The sequence below is a fragment of the Calidris pugnax genome, unplaced genomic scaffold, assembly GCF_001431845.1.
Source record: "Calidris pugnax isolate Ruff unplaced genomic scaffold, ASM143184v1 scaffold220, whole genome shotgun sequence".
Taxonomy (NCBI): domain Eukaryota; kingdom Metazoa; phylum Chordata; class Aves; order Charadriiformes; family Scolopacidae; genus Calidris; species Calidris pugnax.
The window spans coordinates 538,653-563,673 of NW_015090963.1; the positions used below are offsets into that span (position 1 = coordinate 538,653).

General features: G+C 58.4%; 4 protein-coding genes across 7 annotated transcripts in view; 1 reads left to right on the forward strand and 3 right to left on the reverse strand.

The window, feature by feature from the left end:
• Nucleotides 1-7,098, forward strand: part of DNAI1 (dynein, axonemal, intermediate chain 1) — a 161,263-nt gene extending 154,165 nt beyond the window's left edge. For all 4 annotated transcript variants that reach the window (XM_014952436.1, XM_014952438.1, XM_014952439.1 and 1 more), the window contains one exon: nt 6,826-7,098. In XM_014952436.1, the coding sequence (XP_014807922.1) occupies nt 6,826-6,930 (105 nt within the window). In that variant the 3' untranslated portion in view covers nt 6,931-7,098. The remainder of the gene's footprint in view (nt 1-6,825) is intronic.
• Nucleotides 7,099-8,139: 1,041 nt separating this feature from the next.
• Nucleotides 8,140-10,643, reverse strand: ENHO (energy homeostasis associated). Its single transcript, XM_014952440.1, has 2 exons — nt 10,437-10,643; nt 8,140-9,842 (listed from the first exon to the last, which is right to left on the reverse strand). The coding sequence occupies exon 2, from the start codon at nt 9,537-9,539 to the stop codon at nt 9,354-9,356; it is 186 nt and encodes a 61-aa protein (XP_014807926.1). The 5' UTR covers nt 9,540-9,842; nt 10,437-10,643; the 3' UTR covers nt 8,140-9,353.
• Nucleotides 10,644-13,703: 3,060 nt separating this feature from the next.
• Nucleotides 13,704-16,405, reverse strand: RPP25L (ribonuclease P/MRP 25kDa subunit-like). The gene is made up of 2 exons (XM_014952463.1): nt 16,344-16,405; nt 13,704-15,084 (listed from the first exon to the last, which is right to left on the reverse strand). Exon 2 carries the CDS (start codon nt 15,073-15,075, stop codon nt 14,515-14,517), a length of 561 nt encoding a protein of 186 aa, XP_014807949.1. The 5' UTR covers nt 15,076-15,084; nt 16,344-16,405; the 3' UTR covers nt 13,704-14,514.
• Nucleotides 16,406-16,686: 281 nt separating this feature from the next.
• Nucleotides 16,687-21,662, reverse strand: DCTN3 (dynactin subunit 3). The gene is made up of 7 exons (XM_014952466.1): nt 21,547-21,662; nt 21,316-21,400; nt 20,007-20,093; nt 19,307-19,390; nt 18,588-18,646; nt 17,812-17,871; nt 16,687-17,035 (listed from the first exon to the last, which is right to left on the reverse strand). Exons 1-7 carry the CDS (start codon nt 21,643-21,645, stop codon nt 16,946-16,948), a joined length of 564 nt encoding a protein of 187 aa, XP_014807952.1. The 5' UTR covers nt 21,646-21,662; the 3' UTR covers nt 16,687-16,945.
• Nucleotides 21,663-25,021: the final 3,359 nt, after the last annotated feature.

Below are 25,021 nucleotides of genomic sequence, written 5' to 3' on the forward strand. Positions count from 1 at the left end.
TCTCACCAGGCTGCTCTGTTCCAGGCAGCTGCTGTTGGCTTGTCTCAATGACTGAGGGTAATGATGCCCAAAGGCAAAGCTATTCTCCAGCTCACACACACACACTCTGCTCACAGTTATAGTGCAGCTAAATTGTCCCCAGGGGTGGCAAAACCCAGTGTGGCCTCCTGAAGGAGCAGGGAGCCTGTTGCTGCTGATGCTTCCTAATCACAGCATCAGTTCAGGGCAGAGTTAAGGGTATTTGCTCCTTTGGCCCGTTTCAGACCATAATGTCTTTGGATAACTTTGAAATTTATCCTTCCCTTTAAAGATACTCTTTTGTGTGATAAGTGAACTGAGGAATATGACCACAACCTTGTTTTGAACTCATAAGCTTCAGACACAAAAAAGGCAGAAGAGTGACTGCTTTCATAGGTTTTGGTGGGTTTCTGTAGGTGGTACTGGGATAAATTCAGATGGAGTTAACAAGTCGTTGTAATGCCCTGTTACTGGGAGCTGTGGGGACTGCCACAGGCCCAGTCTGTGCTCAGCTTTCCCTTGCTCACTGAAGTTTTCATGCATGGCTGCTAAATGTGGTCTTCTTATGGCTATATTTAGGTGCCTAAATTAGTGGTGTGTAAGAGACGTTGCTTGTGGCTCTGGAGTTAGCAAGAACAAGGAACATTCAGTGTGGCTGGAAGCCAAATCACTTTGTTGGCAGCTCAAGCAGAGAAGCCTGGTGCTAAGCCTTTCTTAGCCTTTAGGTCAGTCTGGTCTTGCCTGTTCTGCACCCATGGTGCCCACCAGCACCTTCCTCATCCTCCCCTGTGCCCGGGGCTGGAGAGATCACTGTGAGATGAGCCCTGCAGTTTATCAGCTTCCTGTGCCCAGCCTGGGTACGCAGCTGGGTCAGGCCAGCTAATGAGTGCTTTCAGAGGGCTGCCTGTTGATGCTTCGTTAGATCCTGTTAGCACAACTTGCCACAACATGCTTTGGAGCCTCACTGCTTTGTATTTGCTGAATGTCGGTAGGGATCACACTGCGGCACCGATCGGCATGAAAGCAAAAGCCAAACCCCTCCATGGATTTGCCGGAGGCTGCCAAAACCCACAGGGAAGGGTTTGGCTCCTCCTGTGTGCATGTCTTTTTTTTTGGCCAGAGAACAGTGCTTGGAGGGTGAGCAAGGCTGAGGGGTCCCAGCTGGCCTCCGACGGAGCAGACACGGAGCTGTGGTGACGGCTGTCCTCCCTTACGGCCCTGGTTGAGGATTTGACCTTGCTATGAGCTCTCTGCTGCTGCAGAGCCCATCCATCCATCAAACGATCTCTCCCCTCTCCCGTGGGTGTTTGTAAGCCAGCCAGCCCTGTGATGTGCTGTGGGCAGGTACCTGCCGTTTAGATACAGGTGACCCCTGCCCATGTCACCCAGTTCCCTCTGGTTTCTCCCCAGTGATAGTCCCAGCCCCTTTCAGGTCCGATCTAATTTTGTTTGCACTTCCTGCCTGTCAGACATCTCTGACCTTTGTTCCCACACCTTTAGTGGCAAATGTGTGCTGTGGTCCCAGCACTGTGTCTTTGCTGGTTCCAGTGGCTTCACTGGGGAGTCCCAGGAAGCAAGGGCAGGTCACCTGGGGCCACAAGACCTGTCTGCCCTGCTGTGCCTTGGCATGGTCCAGTCCAGATGCTACCAGAGATCTCCAAGTCCAATATGTGAGCTGGAGCAAGGAGAGGTGCTTATCCTGAACAGCGCAGGTTTTAGCTGAAGATGGAGGGATGAGCATCTTTGAGGGCAATGATCCTGTGTAGTTGCTGATGCCTGAACCACCCAGCCGTCCCCTGGGCTCTTCTGCCGTTTTCGTTCCCTGCAAGCAGTACATTTCCTGCGTCATTTATTTCCAAACAGTAGCAAAATAAGCCTAAATCCTTATCTCTGGTCTGTCAACTAATCCTTCTGCGGGCCAGGAGCGATGCTGTCAAATCAGGCTGTGAGTGTGACTCGAGGCTCTCCGTGGTTGATAAGCATGTTGCTGCTGTATGTAAATGGGCTTCTTGAGAGCCCAGAAGTGGTCCTGGCACAGACATCATCCCCAGCTCAGCATAACTCCAGGTTCACTTGCTATATATCAGCATCGGTTTGCCATAAGACCATGGCACGGTAGGTTTTGGAAGGCTTCAGGGCTGCAGGTCATGTCACAACCCTGTTGATGCCTGTTTGATTGGTGGCCCAGGGAGCCAGTGAGGAAAATTTTGCTGAGTTTGGATTTTCTTTTTTCATTTCCCAACAGAAATGCTCCAGTGAAGTCTCTTCTTTGTTTTCATTCATTGAATTTGCCAGACCCGTCTCTGGCATTTTGCTAATGGAGGAGCCCTTACCCTGGAGGTGATGCCTTGGTCTACCCCTGAGCAGGGTAGAAGGAACAAGAAAATGTCTTCTCCAGAAGCAACATGCCTCTGATGTCCTGGCAGGTTGCGTGCCTCTTCCCACTGAAGATAATACAGATGGGAGTTCTGAGCAGCCCCGTGTGTGTCTTCTTGGAGCTTCTCACCCCCTTCCAAAATCATTCTGTAAAAGCTTAAGCCCCTTTTGCATGGGAAGCTGGTGTCCCAGGTCACCGGGCTGCTTTGTACAGTTTCTGGGCTCAGCTGTGCCCAGAAATCCCATGCTGTCAGGAGTGGCAGAGACTGGGATGGCAGCAGGGCAGAGCCAGGCCTGACTCAGCAGGGGGAAAAGTCCCTTCTGCTCCCAGGGAAGTTATGGGGGTTTTTCTGTCTATGTTCATGCCAGCATAATTGACTTCCTTGCTACTTTAAAACATAAACATGTTATGCTTTGTTTAATCGAAACCTTACAGCAGATGTTTTACGATTATGCCACCAGTGGGGGAAGAAAAAAAGGATGCTCAAAAGTGCCAGCATCATGGCTTTTATGGGAGAGTTTTATTAACTCAGCGGTTTACTGTTCAGCTAGGGAACGAAGGCATCAGCCAAGACGCAGGGAATCCAGTTTAAATGACTCCCATATCCTGGACGTAGAGTTTAGAATGTGGCAGCGTGGGGAGAGCTGGGGCTGGGGCTCCCGTGGCAATGGATCTGGGATCTTCAAACAGTCAGTCCTTATCCTCATCCTCATCCTTGTCCTCAGCCTGCCCTCACTTCTGGGGCTCCACCTCAGTCATCTTCCACCTCCCCTGCTTTGCTTCCAGTGTTGGTAATCACCTTTGGGGCTGAGAGGACCATCAAGGTCCTTGCAGCAGTTGTGCCCACCCTGCCAGCAGGGCCAGGAGCCCTCTGCCTCAGTTTCCCTGTCTGGAGAGCCAGAGCAGAGCCCAGGCATGATGCAGAGGGAGCATGAGGGCAGTGGGGTACTCGGCTGTGAGGACAGCAGCATGGGGATATGTAGCGGGTCTCCTCCCCATCTCACCTCCCTGGGGTCGTGCTCTGTCAGCAGGACAGAGTCCATCCCCACGCAGCACATATTCTGGCCCTGCCATGAGCTTTCCTGACACATCCCTCATCACCATTTAAGCCAAGAGCATTTTGCTCTCCTGCTGGGAACTGCTAATGACAAAATCAATGCAAATGCTGCTGTGAGCGGCTCGGGTACCCGTTTGATGGACTCCTCGGGGACAGACCTCCCATGTAAGCTCAGCTCTGCATCTGTCAGCATCGTGGGAGGGATGCTCTGCCCCAGCTCCCGATGAGCCCCATGGATGCGGTGTGAAGAGGGATGTAGGTGGAAGATGGGCTCAGCTGCAGAGCCCCATGAGTGCCCCCTCCATGCGTGGCCATGGCATGCGTGGGGAGGGAGAGCCCATCAGCAGCCACATGGGAAGGTGATGCTTTGGGAAATGGCAACAGCTCTGCTCCAAGAGGGGCTTCTCCTCGGAGGCCTGATGCTGGCAAAGCCCCTGGATTTGTAGGAAGCTGCTGCCTACATCTAAGTGGATGCCGTGGTACCGGGTGGTGCCATCAGCCCGCCTGGAGCAGCCCAGCCAGCTCACATGCACAGCTGCCCCGGGAAAAGCAGATGGAGGAACAAAGGGAAACTTTCCATTCCAGTGCCCTGGAAAGGACATTATAATTTTCCTTCCCTGTGTCATCCTGCTTGCCTGGTTATGTGGCGTTAAATTAGGGCTCTGGTTCGGTTACGGCTCATTACAAGCTTGCGTGTGGCTTTTTTGCAGCTTGCTCAGAAGCACCAAAGGAGCTGAGCCAGTGTGAAAGTCAGGGTTTTAGGGACAGCTCGGCAACTAGGAGCTGAGCCTTGCCTGTAGCTGGGGACTTCAACAAGCTTCAGACATGGTTCCCATGGACCTGGCGTTACTACCTGGAGGGCACCAGTCAGGGATCCTCCCTGAGCCTACCAGTGGGGAGAACAAAGGGCTTGGGATGGAGATAGGTCGATGGGAGGTGGCTTCAGCATCTCCTTTTCCCAGATGAGCGAAGCAGTTGCCTCTTTAGCCTGTCCAAAGGACCTGTGGATGGTGCTGTGTGTGATGCAGGGTGCCGAGGGGAGTGTTTTGAATGCCGTCAGACAGCAAAGCTGCTTTTCTGCAGAAATAGCTAAGTCCTGAAATACCCCGAGCAGCTGTGTTTATCCCAACGCTCTCACTCACAGAGATGCTCGGCTGTGACGTGGGCCGTTAGTACAAACATCGCTCCCCGTGCCCGGACCAGAGACACGAAGGGCGTTGCTAACTTAGCGCCATTAATACAAATCAGCCCTGTCCCAGCATCCAGTCCATGGACTCGTTAAAGAAAACCAACCCTGGCTCGTCCCAGCACTTGGTCGAGGAGTGGGGCTGTCTTCTCAGAAGCAGAAGTGTTTCCAAATGTCCCCGTTCCCCTCCCCATGGCTGCTTTCACCCCAGCCGTGCCTGCCGGTGGCTGAGCAAACCTCTGCTCTGTCAGGGTTGTGCTGGCTGGGATGAGGGAGCAGCCCGGGGATCCCCTGGGGACTTCTTTCCCAGCCTTCATCATCTTCAGCAATGCCCACACGAGCTGGAGAAATGTGGTAAGATCTCCACAGCCACACAACTTTGCTGTGCCAGCGCCGAAGGAAAGGCGTGTGTTTGTAATTGCTGCACCCAGGGCCATTAGAGGAACTGATTCAGCGGGAGGAGAATTGATCTCTTCTAAGCAGGGAGGGAAGAAAGCACGCAGCCTCCTTGCTCAGACACTGCGTGCTGCTCCCTCGGCCTCCCGAGAGCATCCCCATGCAGAGGCCATGCTTTGGAGAGGACAGGTGGGCCCAGCACAGCAGTTTTCCATGGGCTGCCTCCAAGCCCGGTTGATGATGCTTCCCTCCCTTGCTGTACCACCGTGTTGGGGACCTGCTGCCACTCCTCCTGAGCCTGCCTGTCAGACTGGCTACCAGCCCTCTGACCCATCTTCTTTCTGGGGTGCCCAGAGCCACGCTGGGCACAGAGGAGCTTCCCAGACCCAGAGCAAAGCCCCCTCCCCAAATCCAGAGGCAAAGCGAGAGGTGGCAGGCTGGCAAAGGGGAAGGCTGTGAGTGGAAGGCAGCACTGAGCTGACAGGATGTGGATGCCCTTTTGGAAGAACCCTGTGGGGCAGATGTTCAGCTGCAGGAGCACTTGGTTGGCTGAAGGCAGCTTGGAACATTCCTCTGCTGCAGCTGTGTGTGCCACGATGCATACCTGGAGAGTCCAAACATGGTTATCACTTTCCCAAAGCCCCCGAGCAATGCATTGATGCTGCAGCCCACAGCAGATACTGCACTGGTACCCTTAGCAGGGACATTGTCTCCCACCAGGCCTGGAAGCTCCTGCTGCTCCCAGGAAAGCGAGGACTGATTCTATGACTGAACTTGGCAGGCTTGTTTCCCTCATAGAATCATATGGGGTTGGAAGGGACCTCTGGAGATCATCAAGTCCAGCCCCCCCACCGGAGTGGGTCTACCTAGAGCAGGTTGCACAGGATCTTGTCCAGGCAGTTTTCTAATGTCTCCAGAGAAGGAGACTCCACCACCTCTCTGGGCAGCCTGTTCCAGTGCTCTAACACTCTCACAGTGAAGAAGTTCCTCCTTATGTTTAGGTGATGCTCCTTATGCTATGTGATTTCCCCCAGGATGCTGGTGGTCTGCTCTAGTACCTTGGGATGGAGCCCCTGGGAGGGTTAAGACAGGTGTTGGAGAAGCTGGGGGCTTGGATCGTCCTCACTGCCCATGCATGTGTTGGGGTTGGCACAGCAGCATGCAGTGAGGCACAGGCACAGGTCATGCCATGGGAGGTTTGGGGTGTGCCCAGGCACAAGAGATCCTCGGTGACAAGGTAACAGCCCACATGGGACTCATCCCACTGGGTTGGGGGCTGTCAGTGCCCACCTGGCCTCCTGGGGCACACATTTGGGTGCAAAAAGGCCAGCCCTTGCTTCTGTGGCTGCCTCTCCCCAGGAGCACCAGAATGCAGTGGGCATGGTGGGATTGATTTGGGGAGGTTTGGACATCTGCATTGCTGTGACTACTCTGGGAGTTGTGCATGCTTGGCACCACCCCAGGGTGTAGGGGTAAAAGCTGGGTGGTCCAGCCCCATGGGGCTGAAAAGGGCTGGGAGAAGAGGCAAAAGAGTGTTTGTGTCGCTGTGGATCAACAGATCCACTCCCATCCCTGCCCAAACCCTTCCTTAGCACCCCTCCCCAGCCCATGGGGGCCTTTACGCATCTGATGGCACCTTGACCTTGAAACACAAGGACAGTGAAGTGCATCTCCCTGTGGATCAGCCCCCGGTGAGGGCTGTGAGCCGGGACACAGCATCCCAGTGTGGGATCCCTCCCCATGGCCGTGGTCCTCCCTGCTCACATCTCTCCCCGCTTCCTCTCCTCACAGGCAAAGAAAGGCCAGGAGGTTAAGAAGGGCCCCGAGGTGGAAATTCCGAAGCTGGACAAGCTGCTTAACCTGGTGAGAGACCCAGAGATCAACGGAGGGAAGTGAGCAGGGGGGGGGACACAATGGCTCTGCCGGGGGCCGCTGGCTGAACAAGCCGGGCTTTGATGGGTGGCTGCTTGGCATGCAAGCTGCAGGGCCTGTTGCCGCCCGCTCTTTGCATAGCAGGAACACTTTATCTCTGTGCCTGGACAAATAAACGGAGGTGCTGGAAGAGCCACAGTGTGCAGTTGTCTCCAGGGTCAGGCAGACCTCACAGGGCTTGGTCCCCCAGAGCCACACAGCCCTTCTCCTGGGCTGGCACCAGGTGAGAGCCCTGTGGAGGGGAGGGCTGGTCCCACCAGCCCTAGGGAAACCTCAGGGCTGCAGCTCGATGGCAGCCAGTCCCTCTCATGAGTGGTGTCAAGGGAGACTGAGCACTAGAGTTGCAGCCCCACAGCCATGTGTGGGGTCAGCCATGCATGGCCCCTTAGATTTTAGGGTGGCAACTTAAGCCAGAGGGTGGCTGGGACCTGGCCTGACCCTCCGCTGCTGTGGGAGAGGGATGTGCCATCACTACAAAGAGGGTATCACAGCAGCTGCTGGCTACCAGCTTTGGCAGGCTCTGAGCTCCCCTCTCCCAGAGGGGCTCAGTGTGGGGCTCGGCTGCCTCTGCCCGGCTGGCAGCTGCGGGAAGGGCCAGGCACGGGGGTTTTCAGAGCCTTCCCCCCGCTCCAGTGCTTTGCGGCAGAGGGATTAGCTGCTGCGTGGCTGCGGTGGCAGCAGGAGCTGCGGTGGCCTCGCCGCATGCTGATGAGCCAGGGACGGGCTGCCACCGCTGGAGCCTTACACACAGCTGCTGGGACTGGGGACCAGAGGCACTCGTTCCTCCAGGCAGGGGTGGTGGCAGGTCTCCTCCATCTGCTCAGCTGGCCTGCATCCCCTCCAAGCACCCCTGTAACTTAAGGCCACGGCTTGGAAACTCTCCGGCGCCTCTACAACTGGGGCTGGGGGATGCTCCCTGATGACAGCCCCGTGCCCCCAACCCAAGCAGATGCGCTGCGGGCATGAAAATACCCAGCCAGGTTTCTCATCCAGCATTCAAAAGCCACAGAGGGATGCAGACATGAGCGCTTCCTTGTTGCCATCACCCAGCAAACTGCCCACAGTCCTGCAGAGGCATCACCACCAGCCCTGGGGTGGCCAATCCTCAGCCCTGCAGGACACGCAGCCTCCCCCCAAATTTTCCAGGTGCTGGGCAGAGCTCAGAGACGCCGCCTCGGTCCTACAATCAGTTTATTAGTCTAGTAAAAACACCTCTGCAAAGGGATGCATTAGCTACACCTGACATGGGGAGGAACCGCGCAGGGAACCTGGCCAGCATCCCTCCCAGCACAGCCCACCCCTCTGTCCCCTTATTGCAGCGGCTGTGCCAGCAGGGAACCTTGGCTATTGCTCAGCTCTAGGATGGGCAGGGCAGAGCCCTCTGAAACCCACAGCACCTGCAGACAGGGCAGGGGAAGGCAGCTGCCAGGCTCGGGGGCAAGGCAGACCACCAGCATCCTTCCCTGCGGAGCCACTCTGGTCCCCGGGGAGCAACAGGGTCGGAAGACCCTTCACGCTGGGCACCCTCATCTTATCCCCATGTCTCCCACCTCCCCAGAAACAAGCCATGCCAGGCTGCACTCAGGGGGGATGGGGACACCAAGGAGGGCACGTCTGCTGCCCACGGGCCAAACCCCACCGGCCGGCCTCGGCTGGGAGCAGGCAGGAGGGCAGGCAGGGACAGGCGCCCAGGGAGGAGGAGGAGGGCGGTTTGCCTGGCAGTGTTGGTGCTAACGCTGGAGGGGATTGACAGACAGACCGCAGACGAACGGACAGACCATGCAGACCCTCTCATGGCTCATTGAACTGGCTGCTGGGACAGATGGGTGCCGAATAACCTGAGGCTGGGGGCGCACGACACCCCAGAGCCATCCCCAAAGACACCCGCTCTGCCAGCAGGGCCAGCGCTGCTACGGTCCCCCCCGCTAGGCACATCCCACCAGCCTGCTCGGGGACAGGCACCCCTGCCAGCCCCTCTGCCTCCCCTCTCCGAGCTCCCGGCTGGCCCAGCTCAGGTCTGTGACACGGTGGTCACCAGCCCAGGCCACAGGGACCCGGGAGGAGCCCATGGGCTGTCCCCGAACACGGGATGTGCTCGAGGGCAGGGCTCCTGCTGCGCTCGCTGGCCGCTGGGACAGGCAGGATTGTCCGCCAAGCACGTCCCCGACCGCTGTCTCTCCATCACCATGGTCACTGTGGGCATCCGCAGGGACTTCACACACCAAAACCACGCAGGAGAAAGGCTGCAACCCACGTCACAGCCCCGGCGAGCGGCTTGGTATCCCCCCTGCTTTCATCCTGCCTGGACCAGCCACCCAGTCCCAGCGCTGGCATCCAGCCTGGCACAACTCCTTCAGCACAGCCGGGCACCCAGGTCCCCCGGCAGCTCAGGGCTGCAGCAGGTACTTCTCTTCGTTCTTTGCCTCGTCCACATCGGAACCCGGGCTCTTCTTGGGGCACGAGGGGGTCCTGCAGGCCTTGCAGAGGATGAGGAAGAGGATGAGGATGAGCAACGCGATCACGCAGTTAAAAGAAATTGCCACGATCGCTCCGGTGGAGAGAGCAGCCCCCATCGCCACTGCCCCACGGGAGAAAGCGGGGCCCACGTCTCAGCCCCACGCTCGGGATGCCAGGTGAGCAGCCTCTACCCGCCGGCATTGGCGGGGGACGAAGGGGATGGCAGCGGTGCCGGTGACGGGACGGGGTCAGGGCCAGGCGGGTGGCAGGATGGCATCGTCCCGTCACGGTTTGGCCACTTGCAGCTGTGTCCTGGGCTTCACCGCGACGCTGGGAAGGGTGAATCTGAGCTTTCCCTCCGCTTCCCCTCTTCCAGCAGGGCGGCGGGGACACCGGGACCCCTCTCCTCCCTCCTGCACCTGGAAGGGAGAAAGTCACTGTCACCGCCAGCACAAGGGGACAGGCTGCCTGAGCCCCTCAGGATGGGCTGTGGGGGTGCCAGCAGAAGCAACCCCAGGAACCACAAAGGAACCCAGGGAGTCTGGGGGCTGCAGCAGCTCCCAGGTCAGCTGCTGTTTCGGGGGGGACGACGACACACTTTTCCAGTGCCCCACAGCCTGCCTGTCCCCTCCCTGTCCCCTGCGAGGGCCACCAAGCTGGAGACGGAAGACCCACGGCTTCACCCCGGCCCAAACCCTCCTTCCTCCCCGCGGCGGCGGCCCCGGGGTGTCTCCGGGTGGCCTTGGCCCACCTCCTGTCCCCCCGGACCCCGCTGCGAGGTCCCGCACCCTGAAACGGGGCAAGCGGCTGGGCGGGCACCCCCCTTCCTCCCCCCGCCCGGTGGGTTTTACCCCGGCCGGGCAGAGCCCCGGTTTGTGTGGAGGGGTCCCCGGTGCCTCTAACCCCCCCGCCCCGCGGGGAAGCGGGACCCCGCGGAGCCCCTCCGCGTCCCGCAGCGGGGCACCGGGCAGCAACAGGTCCCGCCGGATCTCGCCCTCCCGCCGCGGCCTTACCTCCCCGCCTCCTCTCCGTCCCGGGAACCGCCGGGACCCCACCGGCGGGCGGGCGGACGGACGGTGCTTTCCCGGGGCAGCGGGCCCGGTGGGGAGCGAGGTGTCGGCGCGGGGTCCTGGCGCGGGGTCCTGGCGCGGAGCGGGGTGTGCCGGCCCGGGTGCGGACCCCGGCGCGGTCCCGCCAAGGGCCGCCCGGTGGGTGCCGCAGCCCCGGCCCCGGCCCCGCCCTGCACCGCCCGCCCCGGCCTGCGGTCCCTCGGGCCCCGTCCTGCCGGCCCTGCGGTCCTCCTCTCCCGTCCTGCCGTCCCTCCTGTCCTGTCCCACCAGTCCTGCTGTCCCAACGGTCCTGTCCTACCCATCCTGCTGTCCCTCCAGTCCTCCTGTCCTGTTCTGCTGTCCCTCCTGTCCTGTCCCACCAGTCCTGCCGTCCAACCGTCCTGTCCTACCCATCCTGCTGTCCCTCCAGTCCCCTTCTCCTGTCCTGCTGTCCCTCCTGTCCCATCCTGCTGTCCCTCGGGTCCTCCTGTCCTGTCTGCCTGTCCTGCTGTCCCTCGGGGCTCCAGTCCCCTGTCCTGCTGTTCCTAAAGTCCTCCTGTCCTGTCCTGCCTGTCCTGCTGTCCCTCGGGTCCTCCTGTCCTGTCCTGCCTGTCCTGCTGTCCCTCGGGTCCTCTTGTCCCGTCCTGCTGTTCCTAAAGTCCTCCTGTCCTGTCCCACCAGTCCTGCTGTCCCTCCCGTCCTGTCCTACCCATCCTGCTGTCCCTCCAGTCCCCTTCTCCTGTCCTGCTGTCCCTACGGTTCTTCTGTCCTGCTGTCCCTCCTGTCCCGTCCTGCTGTCCCTCGGGTCCTCTTGTCCCATCCTCCCTGTCCTGCTGTCCCTCCTGTCCTGTCTCGCCTGTCCTGCTGTCCCTCAGTCCTCCTGTCCTGTCCTGCTGTTCCTACAGTCCTCCTGTCCTGTCCTGTCTCGCCTGTTCTGCTGTCCCTACGGTCCTGTCCTACCCATCCTGCTGTCCCTCCAGTCCCCCTCTCCTGTCCTGCTGTCCCTACGGTTCTTCTGTCCTGCTGTCCCTCCTGTCCCATCCTGGTGTCCCTCAGGTCCTCTTGTCCTGTCCTACCCATCCTGCTGTCCCTCCAGTCCTCCTGTCCTGGTGTCCCTACGGTCCTCCTGTCCTGGTGTCCCGCCTGGCCTGCCCTACCCATCCTGCTGTCCCTATGGTCCTCCTGTCCTGTTCTGCTGTCCCTCCAGTCCTGTCCTGCCTGTCTTGTTGTCCCTCCTGTCTCTCCTGTCCTGTCCTGCTGTCCCTATGGTCCTGTCCCTACAGTCCTCCTCTCCTATCCCTCCTGTCCTGCTGTCCCTCCTGGCCTGTCCTACCCATCCTGCTGTCCCCATGATCCTCCTGGCCTGTCCTACCCATCCTGCTGTCCCCATGGTCCTCCTGTCCTGTCCTGCTGTCCTTCTCGTCCTGCTGTCCCTCCTGTCTCTCCTGTCCTGCCCGTCCTGCTGTTCCTCCTGTCCTGCCCATCCTGCTGTCCCTCCTGTCCTGTCCTCCTGTCCCGTCCTGCCTGTCCTACCTGTCCCGCTCGCCCTGCCCTGTCCCTGTACCCATCTGTGCACACACGCTCACACACACGCACACACACACCCTGGCCCTGTGCACACTGGGGCAGAAGGACACCGAGTGTAGAGAACCCAGGTCTGGTGTCCCTGCTGGGCCATGGGGGCCACGGGCAGGCAGGGGTGGGCACAGGCCCCACCAGTGCGTTGAGGGGACACACGGGTCACTTAGGGACACGTGGTGCCCTGGGGACGTGGGCAGCAGTGGCCTCGCAGCCACAGCTGGCTTCGCCCTGTCCTGGGGAAACTGAGGCAGGGGGCGCAGCCCATCCCAGGGTGTGGGCATGTCACAGCCCCCCCAAGCCATGACCACCAACCCCAACAGGGGACCAGAGCCAGGGACGCTCCAGTGCAGGGCGTCACCACGATGGAGAGATGGTGCTGGGTTAAGGACACAGATGTGGCACCTATGGGGGCGTCCCCGCGGCTGTGGGGGCTCTGGGAGACCCCCAAGGGTTGAGTCCCAGCACCTGCAGCTGCTCTGAAAAGCCACAGTGGGACCACGCGTCCTCCTGGTGGCACAGACACCACAGTGACATGGGGGGGATCTGCTGTGTCCTCGGCCCGGCAGGGGGAGGAGGAAGCTGGGCAAGGAAGGGATGAAGAGTAGGTCCGTAAGAGAGCTGGGGACCTCTCCTGGATGCTTGGGGGCTGGTGGGCACCATGGTCCCGGGAGCAGGAGACCTCTGGATCCACTGGGTGCTGTTGCCAAGTGTAACTCAAACCGTGACAAAAACAAACCCCAAAATCGCTTTGCCAAGAAGGCATTACAGAACCACATGGGGTCGGAAGGGACCTCTACTCCAACCCCCCTGCCAAAGCAGGTTTGAATGTCTCCAGAGAAGGAGACTCCACCACCTCCCTGGGCAGCCTGTTCCAGGGCTCTGCCACCCTCAAAGCCAAGAAGTTCCTCCTCACGTTTAGATGGATAGGGTTAAACACCCCACTGCCAGCAGGGAGAATTACACTGGCTGCTGGAGGGGACCCTCTTTTAACAGCAAACACACATTGCTTGTTGCAACGTCAGGAGCTGCCCCAGAGAGTCGAACACCTTTCCTCGTCGTTTATTGCTAATCTGCTAATTAGTTGAGAAAGGTAGTCTCTCCTCATTAGATGTAAGGGAGCAGTAGCCCGAAACGGCACTGAGGTAAATCGGCTTAACTCTGCCCTGTCCCCAGTCTCACCTGTGCTGGAGGAGCAGAGGGATCTGGGCATTTCCCCTCCCACCCTAGAACGCCTCCGAGAGCGCAAGGAGACCACCAGGAGAAGGAGGAAGCCTTTAAAGAAACCTGGCCACGCTCTCAGCTATTCCCAAGAAAAGATGCTCTGTCCTTTGCCTCAGTCAGCAGCGCTTGGGACGAGTGTTTTTGAGAGTGCGGCTCTTGCGAGTTGAAAAGAAAAACAAAGAACACCAAAAAGCTTTCCAGTTTAAAAAAAAAAAAAAAAAGCCACCTTGCCAAGGCAGGAAGAAAACCTTCCCCCCGCCCTCGGGAACCAGGGGGCATTTACAGTCACCAGAGGGAAGGATGCGGAGGAGGAGCAGGTCCTCGAGGTCCTCGAGGAGAGCTGCAAGAGCCAAGTCTCAGCCGCAGCCCCAGCAGCAGCGCTGGCAGGGTGACCTCCAGCGGGGCCAGGAAGACATGACAAATTCCAGCTTGCATGAAGAGGAAACTTTATTTCAAGCCCATCTGTGCGCATCGAAAAGGAGCGGAAAGGGGAAAGAACAGGGTCCTCTGGACCTTACCGTTACCAACACCCCCAGGGCACCGGCGCAGCTGCAGGATTTCAGGCTGGTTATGCCCCGAGCCTGTGCCTGCCACCTCGGTGGGGAGAGGTGTAGCTGTCAGCTCCACCACCAAGGCACGAGGAGGACAGAAAGGGTGCAATGTGCATGCAGCCCCAGGCAGGAGCTGTGCCACTGCAGCCCCACGCTCACACCACCCAACAGACTTGGCAGCAGATGGACTTTGAGGCAGAGAAGAAGTGGCCAAAGCAGCCCCCGTGCCCCGATGAGCTGAGCTCCGGTGACGCAGGTGGCAGCCGGGGGAGTCCACGTCGAGTCCCACCTCCCCTCCGCACCGCAGCAGGAGCCACCTCCACTGGCCACACCAGCGGGCACATGTGCCTGCTGCCTGGGCTACCGCGCTGCCCCGAGCAGCCAAAACCCCCCTCTGCCATCAGGGCTCCCTGAGGAGATGCCCACGGCCCTTGCTCAAGCTGAGACGCTCCCGTCCTCCCTGAACCGCAGGCTACGGAGCGCAGCCCAGCGGCCTTCGACGAGGGAAGGTGTCGAGACACAAGTTTCAGACAGCTACAATCACGTCCATCGGCAAACAGTTAACTTCTCCTGCCCTCCCCTAACAACTCCGCAAGCCCCCGTGTTCAGCAGCAGCTTTCCAGCCACAGCAGCTGGCTTGTTTCCACAAATTCCCCCAAACTACACCCAAAAGGCGGCGCGGCGGCGCCTCAAGACTTGGGGCAGGGTTCTCCAGGTGCTCCTCCAGCCGAGCGAGGGTGCTTCCCCGTGCTGGCAGCCCCCCTGCCTCCTCCCTGCTTCCTCTTCATTTGGCCCTGGGACTCTGCTTTAAGAGTCTCGACCCAGAAGGTGTCGAAAGAGCCCGGAGCCTGGTATCCCGGCTCCTGAGGGTTGAGGGCATCTTTGCTGAGCAGGACACATATGGCAGGAATGTTTCTCTTCACCGTCAAGGCATCCAGGCCTGCCTCAGGCACAATGGGCTCCCAGATCTCTTCGATCTGTTTGAAGAGCACTTTGGTGATCTGGTGCAGCTCTTTGAGCCTTCGCTTCATGATCTCCACACAGGTGATGGTCTTGCTGACGGCCTTGCCCGAGCCAGTGAAAAGGATCTGCCTCACCGAGTCCAGCTCCATCTTGCCGATGGCATAGCCCATCAGATTTCTGATTTTGCTCCCATCCTTCACTTTCATTTCAATAATATCAGGAGGCAGGTCGGTGAAAGGAAGGGGACACGGTTTCTCCACAATTTTGGTCTTCTTGTAATTCTCCATTCTGCAGTGCTGAAAAGGAAAAAGGATCTGTTAATACAAACTCCCACTGTGATGGCTGCATAAACAAACCCTCACCACAGTCAGCGAGAACATCTCCTCGAAAGGGCACACTGAGCTACCAAAAGCCTGAAAAGGCATATCCAAAAGATCAGAAAGAACGTTTTACTCATGCTGAGGAGTCACTTGTGCCCCTGTTTTCCTCAGCACGCAACTACGGCATGAACATGGTCAGAGGGCAGGCTGGTGCAAACAGGCAGGCAGTGAAGAGAACACAGAGTTGTTTCCTAAGCAGGATGAAATGAAAAATACAGGCTGTATCTCAGGGAAAACCAGAGAATAAAGGAGTAAGCTGAGGTTATTTGCAACAGAAGCCAAGAGAACTCTGACCACGGCTGCACCTTGTAAACCACACCAGAACATGGACATGATGAACCCAGGCACAGCCCACCTACAGCAGCTCGAGTATGTTACAGAAACAGGCTCATGGGGCTCTGAGCCCCAAAACTGGCCAGCCTAGGTGAAAGGCCAGGGACGAGGTACAGGATAAAACACTGCAGGCCGTCGGGCAGACAGCAAGTCAGGGGTTGTGGGCGGGAGACACGTGGGCAGGACAGCAGCAAGGCACACGATGGACAAAAAAAGGGTTCTCTGAGGGTAAGTGAAAGACAAACAAGCCCAACCTCATCGCTCCCCTCTCTGCCAAGGCAGGGTCCCTCTACTGGCACCCCCAGGCCCACCTAACCTGTGCAGAGAAACCCCCCTCCCCACCACAAACAGCCCATGGTGCCCAGGCACGTGGGGTTCTGTCACCCGGGGGTTTGCGAGCCCTGTCCCACCCCGGGCCACCACTCTGCACCCCACCCCCTGTGCAGACAGGGCAGGTCCCCCCAGCCCCTCTCTGTACCCGGGAAGCACGCACGGCACGGCCGCCATCCCTGCCGCTCCGACGGGGAAGGGCAGCGCCGGGCCGTGCCATGGGGGGGTGGGGATCCGGGGGGGACGGCAGGGAAGGCCGAGCCACCACCGGGGGATGGGGGGATGGTGACTGCGACCGGGAGGGAGGCCCGGCGAGGCCGCTGCTCTCGGGGCGTGTGGGGGCCCGGCGAGGCTGGTGCCACGGGGCGCTGGGGAAGGCCAGGCCGCTGCGGCGGAGAAGGGGCGGAGGTGGGGGACGGAGACCGGGGACCGGCTACCGGGGGAGGAGGGAAGAAGCCAACGGGTGTGTGTGCGGAGCGGGAGGGGGTTGGGGGTGCGGGAAGGGCTCTCACCTGCGGCCGCCTCAGCGCGCCCCTCGCCACAAGATGGCGGCCGGCGCACAGAGCGCGCAGGCGCGAGCGGAAGGAAGGGAGGCGGCACCGCTCTCCCATGCGTCACCGCCATGACGTCATCGGGGCGGGAGTGACGTCACGGGGGTGCTGCTAGGGCACCTCGGAGCAGAACGGTGCGGAGAATGGGACACACGACAGGCTGCGAGGTGGGGCAGAGGGGAGGTCAGGGATTGGGAAGGGACAAAGGGACACCCCCCTCCACCCTGGATGACGTCAGCGGGGATGACGTCAGCGGGACGGGGATTTACCGGGGCCGCGGAGGAGGAAGAACACCACACCGCAGTCAGCGCTTGGGGAACTTTACTGCCGTCCGCCAGAGCAGAGGGACCTTTTAAATACGTCACAGACCCGAACGCGTGGCACGGGAAGGAGCAGCGCGGTTGCCGGCGTGGGGCCGAGGGGGTGATGTCACCCCGCAGCAGGGTGACGCCGAGACGGGGAGGGAAGAGGCCGAGGAGACGGGGTGCAAGCTGTGCTGCGGCCGCTCCGGAGCGACCCGAGGGATCCCCCCTGGAGGAAACTCCAGGCTTCCGGCTCCGCCATCACTCCGCCAAGGGCTTCACATCCTTGGCCGTTTCCAGCCGCGTCAGGATCTCGTTCCACTGGACAAACTGCTTGGAGAGAAGCAGGGTCTGGAGGCGACTCTTTAAGGAATCACATAGTCACATGGGGTTGGAAGGGACCTCTGGAGATCATCTACTCCAACCCCCCTGCCAAAGCAGGTCCACCCAGAGCAGGTTGCACAGGAGCATCTCCAGGCGGGTTTTGAATGTCTCCAGAGACTCCACCACCTCTCTGGGCAGCCTGTTCCAGGGCTCTGTCACCCTCACAGGAAAGAAGTTCTCCTCATGTTTAGATGGAACTTCTTATATTCAAGTTTGTGCCCATTTCCTCTTGTCCTGTCACTGGGCACCACTGAAAAAAGACCGGCCCCATCCTCTTGACATCCACCCTTTAAGTATTTGTAAGCATTGATCAGATCCCCCCTCAGCCTTCTCTTCTCCAGAGGAAAGGGACATGGGAACCATGGGGGAGAACTATCCCCTCCCAGGAGGCACTTCCAAGCGCTGCATTTCAAGGAGCTTTCTGCAGGAAAGAGCAGACCTGCCCCACCTGCTGTGGTTCCAGGAGGTGTCTTACTGTGACCCTACGTGGCCAGGATTAGCCACTGTGTGGCTTTAGGAGGTGGCAGTGGCCAGCAGCCACCTGGTGGAGAGCTGCAGCAGCACACAGGCTGCAGTGCTCCCTCCTGCCCCGCTACTCCCGAGGGGAGTATGACGGAGAGTCACCATGACAGAAAGGGCACTGGCCATTAAACACAGAGCTGGGAATTGCATGTTTTCCAACAACATCTGCCCAGGAGACAGGCGGGCCGCATGGCTGTATCAGCCCCAAGATCAAAGGATACCATTTTGTTGTAGTCTTCGAGGAGCGTCTTGACACCCTCGGTCAGATCTTGACGCTGTTCCTGCGAAGAAGGGAGCCACAGTGAGTGAGCAGACAATCAGCTGAAGGACATCTGTCCTCCCAGTCCCCAACAGCACAGGGGGAAACTTGCCCAGGGCCACCACTGAGGTCATGCCGTGGCCACCCACTGCAGCTGTAAGGGTTTTAGCGGGCAAGAGAAACATTAAAAACGCTCCAGCTCATGAAGCAGCGAAGCTCCTGAGCTTGCACTACTGCCTGCCCTGTCCTCAGCATCCACACTTTGGTTGTCCTCACAGCAAAACGCTGACAGGGGACATTAGGTGCTGCCCAGGCCATTCATCACCAGCTCCAGGAGCACTCGAAGGGGAAAGAAAAGGTCCAAGAGACAAGGTGACAATATCCACAGCCCTCCAGGAGTGGGACGCTGGCAGAGTGCAGCACTTCACTTCAGGGTCCCAGTGAGGGGGGGACTGCCCGCTGGTTAAACCCACCACCGCTAATTAAGCATCACTCAAACCTCAATCTCGAACGGGCTTATGGCAGGCAAAGAGCTTCTCCAGTTCAGACTCCACTGTCAGAAATCCTGCCTGGTTTCCACCTTCCCACCCCTCCCCCGCCTACCAACTGCAGCACGAAAACATGATTCGAAAATAAACATGCTATAAATGAGCAATTCAAGCAACTGCAAACACAGGGCTGTCGGCAGAGCTGCTGACAATCCCCACTAGGCAAGGCTGGTGGGACCGTTCACGCTACCTGCTGCTGTATGTGGATCTGAGACAGTCGCTGAAGCTTGGCTGCGTGGTCAGGAACCGCTGAAAGCACAAAGGAGAAATCCACTTCTGTTTACATCACGTGGGATTAAGTTACCCAAGTAAAGACAATTCCTCCTCCACGAGCGCATCACAGCAGCACGCTGGTGACTGAGTGCAAGCACCACCAACACACCTTTTATACCATGCAACCCCCCCAACCTACCCTGCATACTGAATACCAAGTTTATTTGCTAACTGTTTCTGGGTGGCATGAATCGGGGGATGCCTGCAGTGATGCCTACAGCAGAGTAAACTACCTGGATGAACAGTAAGGGAATTGATTAAAAAGGCATCCCCGCCTAACCCCAGGAGCAGGGATGTTCTGGCCACAGAAGAGCTCTTAGGCAGGAGTGGCTCCACAGCCTGGTGACCGTGCACAGTGCCCAGCCACCAGTCACCACCCTCCCTGCCAAGCTGATGTCTCCAACCTGCTTCCCGACCTACTCTGTCACCTCCTTGACCCTGGAGGGGATGTCAGAGCAGCACGAGGGAGAAGCGGACATACTTTGTTTCTACCTAATTTACTCACACCAGGTTGTGTGTTTAGCTGTCCTCAACTCTGAGGCTCAATAAAATTAAAAAAAAAATAAAAAGAAAACCGGATAGACAGCAGCTTGGGGGTTGCATTTGCAGCTCAATCTTCCAGAAAACCACGCGTACCTTGGATACTGGTACTGTCCAAGATGGGCTGGAGGTTCTTCACCTGCTCCAGAAGGGCTGCTCGGGAAGGAATAACCTGCTCCTCTGGTCGGGGGAGGACAAGAAACAACATCAGTGAATGAAAGACGCTGCTTTGGCTTTTCACAAATACTGGTGAGCTGAATTTTCCAGCTGATCTATCTGTACAGAATTTTAGTGTCCCTGGACCTTGGTTCACACCAATTTAACGCAGAAGAACCACCACAAAGGTTTATCCACAGACTGCATCAACAGAAGGCTGAACCAAATTCTTTGGGGCAAAAGGGGACAAGGGTGGAAGGTGTTTAGAACACATCCAAAGGTCTCCCATTTTTTCACACAGAAACTATTGGGAGCACGGTGAGGAAAATTGTGTTCTCGCTCCATTTTTTTCCTCTCAACCTTTTATTAATTCAGAGTTAAACTGACACTAAATGATACTAAAACCGATACTAAAAAATACTAGAGAGATCAGAACTGACAAAACTGCAGTGTGGATGTGCACAGGGGAGCACTAAGGTTGACAGATGCCCTTGTACAGCCCATCTCTCCGAGAGCTCCAGAGAGGGCGCCTTGCCAGATCTTCACAAATTAAAAAAATCCATCCCAATCCAGCTTAAGTAAAAGACAACTTCTGCAGGGCTAAAAAGCCTCCCCCGTCTCCTCTCATTTCATGCCATACCTGCCAAGATGAACTGCAGCTTCATGGCGTCTGGGACAGCCATCCTATCAATGTACTGAGGGTCAAGGTATTTTATTACATCTTCAACTAGAATGAAAAATAGGTTCGGAGACAAAAAGGAGAGACATTATTGCATTCACAAGTGCAATTTTCCCCCCGTGCTATACATCAGGTTACTTTGTAAACACTGCCCATGGGTTTTTTCAGATTGATGAATTTCCATAGCACTTGAAAATATGTGACTTTGGAGCACTGTGACCAAGAACTGACAAACAGCTCAAGCCAAGTAACTACTTCATTACACATACGCACGCAACATTTGCTTTTCTTTTGGATAATGATAATAAAAGTGGGTGAAATCTGCATCCTCCTGTCCTCGAAACAAAACCAGCCAATAGCCCCCCCGCCCAGGTCCTTAAAATCATTTAATAAATACATGATTTATGTTTTGATACTGAACAGCCACCACAGCCTTGGACCACAACAAGCCTCCCTACAGCCTGCTCCTTCTGTGATACCAGACAGCAAAACTTGGCCAAGACACAAAAGCAGTACTCCGGTGTCTGCTCCTGATATCCCCCAGTTCAGAAGCAGCTCCCCAGATCTGTCCACCAGTGGCTGATCCTTATGCATAGAATCACAGAATTGTCTAGGTTGGAAGGGACCTTTCAGATCATCGAGTCCAGCCATCAACCTAACTCTGACAAAAATCATCACTAAACCATGTCCCCAAGCACCACATCTCCCCATCTTTTAAATTCCTCCAAGGATAACAATTCCACCACTTCCCTGGGCAGCCTGTTCCAATACTTGCTAACCCTTTTGGTGTAGAGTTTTCTTCTAATATCCAATCTAAACCTCCCCTGGCACAACTTGAGGCTATTTCCTCTTGTCCTATCGCCTGTTACTTGGGAGAAGATACTGACCCCCACCTTGCTACAGCTTCCTTCCAGGTAGAGAGATAGGAGAGAGCTGCTCTAGCGTGCCCAGGAAGTCCAAGCATGCAAGATCTCATCTCGGGAGCTTTGACAACCCTTAAGGCCTGTACTTCAGGCAGAGCAAGTAACTACACTCACACACGCAGACATCAAGCAAACAACAGAGCCCATTTCCCACCCCGAACAGCCCAGGGGGAGAACTGCCAGTAGAAAAACCGCACTCAGTTACTTATTTTTCTACCAAATACGCAAAACAAGAGCCCAAAAATCAAAGGGGATCACACCGGGAGGGGTGAAGGGATTTCTGTTTCGGGGAGCGAAATGCCACACAAGGCTGCAGAGCTCCCTCGCCCCTCCCCGAGGCCGCTCACTTTTCTTAAACAGGATTTTGATCCTCTCCCGCTTGCCGGCGATATTGCTCAGCGCCACCTGCACCTTCACCAGTTCGTCCGCCACCTGCAGAGGGCAGAGAGGAAAGGGACGAGCCTGTCAGACCCCGCCGGGCCCGGGTCTGTCAGACCCCGCCGGGCCCGGGGCAGCCCGGACCGGCTCCCCGGAGGGGTTAGAGCCGTCCCCCGGTCTCCGCGAACCCCCCCCGGCACCTTCCGCGTCCCGCAGGCCCCGTCGCCGCCTCCGACGCGCCGCTCCAGCTCCTCCAACCGCCATTGCAGCCGCTGCAGCTCCACCGCCCCCGCCGCCATCTTGCCGCCGACCGGAAGGAGCCGCGCAGCTCTTCCGGCCCGCCCCTGCCCCGTTGCCATGGCGGCGCGTTGCTAAGGGCCGCCGTTGCCGTGGAGACGGAGCTAGGCCGGGGCGGGAAGGGGTGAGTGATGGAGGGCGGAGAAGGGCCGGGGAGGGGGGGACGGGAGGCGCGAAGGCCCTCTCGGAGGCGAGGAGGGGAGGCCGCAGCCGGTCGATGGTGATTTGCACTGCAGAGGGAGGCGATGCAAGGCCTCCCGCCGCCCACCCCCGGGCGGTCGATGGCCGCTTCGTTCCGGCGTGGTCCTCCAGGAAAGAGGCGCCGGGGTATATACATTAAAAAGGCATTGATAATAGCGATCTGTGGGCCGTGTGGATGCGGGGGCCTTTGAAATCCAGGAGGCTGCTGCAGGCCTCCCCCCAGGCTTCAGCCCGCCTGGGTTCACCTTTCTCCTATCGACCACGGCGCTCGCTAAAAAGTGAGACGCTAACGAGCACAGCAGCCAGCCCCAGCCCCACTGCTGCCGGCAACCGGCTCTCACAACCACAGGGATCTCTCACAGGGATGAGGTGAGTTCGTGGTAGCAGCATCCACCACAGGGAGAAGTCCAGAGCCTCCTTCTAAACTGCAGAGGGAGAAGTTCAGGAGCCTCCAAAGCACCTGGTGGTGTTCCCTGCACCGCAGGGCTCAGCCTGCCCACTGCCCCATCATGCCGGTGTAGCCTCAGCAGTGCCAGAGCTGCCCCAGGCTGGAGGGCAGTCCCTGTCCCTCGAAGGTGCTGAGTGAGGGGCACTGCCATGCCCCAGGCACCAGGGAACACTCTGTCAAGGTGCCAAGCCAGGCTCTTAGGTCAAAACCATCTGCTAATAGCCAGTACTTTGTTAGCATGGCTGGTAACACAGGCTGGATGGCCTTGGGGACTCTTAGCCAAAAGCAAAACCCACCGTGCCCTAAAACCACCTTGTCCTTATAGATGTTTTCCTACAGGGGGGTTGTACAGGGCTGACAGGCTGTAGGAAGGAGCTGTGGGGTGCCCCAGGGTCCCAACAACCCCTATGGCCCCCCAAATCTCCCTGGGGGAGCCGCGCAGAGCAGGAAGAGCCGGCTGAGGCTCTGTGTGCTCTGCCTTTTTTCCCAGGGATCGATACCTGGGCTGTGTAAGAGGGATCTTCAGAGGGGAAGAGCTGCGCTTTGTTCCACAAAGGTGACAATTAGAAATGCCTTCATTAGCAGAAGTGGCTGGGGGCTGCAGAAAGGGCTGGGGGTTGTGCACACCTTGCTGATAGGAGGTTTCTGGCTTTAATGTGGCCTGTGCCCAGCGTGATGGGTGATGCCCACAAAGACACAAATGCCCTTGCTAGAGGGTGACAGGTCACCCACCCGCTTCCCAAGGTGAGAAATTCAACCAGTCCTGGGACTCAAGCACCCAGGGGGCTTTGGGGTTGAAGGACGTCTACCCTTTAGAGTCCCATCCTTGAGGAGAGCTTTGGAATGGGGCTGAAGCCACAGCACTGGCTGCCTGCAGCCCAACATAGTGCACAGCAATTCTGCCCCCTGCTACTTGAGGCTGAGAGGGGGGCTCTGACCCTCTTCCCATCCCTGGAGCCTGCTGGTGGCACACTGATGCCACGGCCACCTGCCCCCAGGGAGGCGCTGAGGCCGGATCCAGCCCTCCTCCTGCTAGGCTGCATCCTCCCCGCATCCCCCGTCTCCTCCATCCCGCTCAATTACGGTCCCTGCGGGATGCAGGAAGCGGGCATCGATCAGGGCTGGTTACTCAGGTGACAGCAGCTGTGTCCCCAAGCCCCCCAGGGAGCGTGGCAACACACATCACCCCCTGAGCTGTGTAACGAGTGGGGACATGGGCCCGCGTGTGCCCTCCCGGCTCCCCGGGGCCCAGGCACTCAATGAGCTGCAGCCAGCGCTGCCTGGCAGTGACAGGGGACACGAGACCCCAATTAAGGCTGCATCGATCCCACTCTTGGTGGGCTCGGCTGGGCTGTGCTGTGGCTGCAGGAGTTCTGTGCCGGGGCTTAGCTGTCTCACTCCCTGGCACCCTGGCCCCAGAGGAAACACCCCAGGACTGTCTTGAAGTCAGGGGCACACACTGACACTCTTACAAACACACACACACAGAGGGAGCTGCACTGCAGTCTGGGGCACACACAGATACACTCTCACACACACACACGGAGGGAACCCCACTGCAGTGTGGGGAACACACGGACACACTCACATGTGAAAACACACAGAGGGAACTCCACTGCAGTCTGGGCCGCACACAGACACACTCACAAACACTCAGAGGAACCCCACACAGACACACACACACACAGAGGGAACCCCACTGCAGTCTGGGCCGCACACAGACACACTCACACACATGCATACACATAAGGAATCCCACTGCAGCCTGAGGCACACACAGACACACTCACAAACACGTGGAGGGAACCCCACACAGACACACTTACACACATAGGGAACGCCACTGCAGTCTGGGGCACACACAGACACACACACACACAGAGGGAACCCCAGACACACTCACACACACACAAACACACACAGAGGGAACCCCACTGCAGTCTGGGGAACACATGGACACACTCACATGTGAAAGCACACAGAGGGAACCCCACTGCAGTCTGGGGCACACACAGACACACTCACACACACACACACAGAGGGAACCCCACTGCAGGTTGGGGCACACACACTCACACACACACACACACACGTGCAGAGTGAACCCCCTTGCAGACTGAGGCACACACAGATGCACTCACACACACACAAACAAATGCAGAGGGAACCCTCCTGCAGTCTGGGGCACACACACTCACACTCACACACACACACACACACACACACACACAGAGGGGGAACGCCACTGCAGTCTGGGGCGCACACAGACACACACACACAGAGGGAACCCCACTGCAGTCTGAGGCACACACAGATGCACTCACACACACACACACAGAACCCCACTGCAGTCTGGGGCACACACACTCACACTCACACACACACACACACACAGAAGCCCCCTGCAGCCTGGGGCACACACACACTCTCACACTCAATGCCCCGCCCACCCCCAAACACACACATACTCCCCCGTTCACAGACCCTCTCACCTCCATAGCCACCCACGGGGCCCCTCTGGCCGAACCGGCCCGGGGCAGCCCTAGGGTCCTCTGCAGGGGTCTCGTATTCCCCGCACCATGTCCCCATCGTGTCCCCGCCGTGTCGCTGCCCCGAGGCCGGGCCCGGGGCGGGCAGCGCCGCTGCAGGACCCTGGACAGCGACAGCGCCGCTGGGTGCGGGGGCTCCGGGCGGGGGCTGTCCCCGGGAGGGGCTGGGGGGGGCCCCCG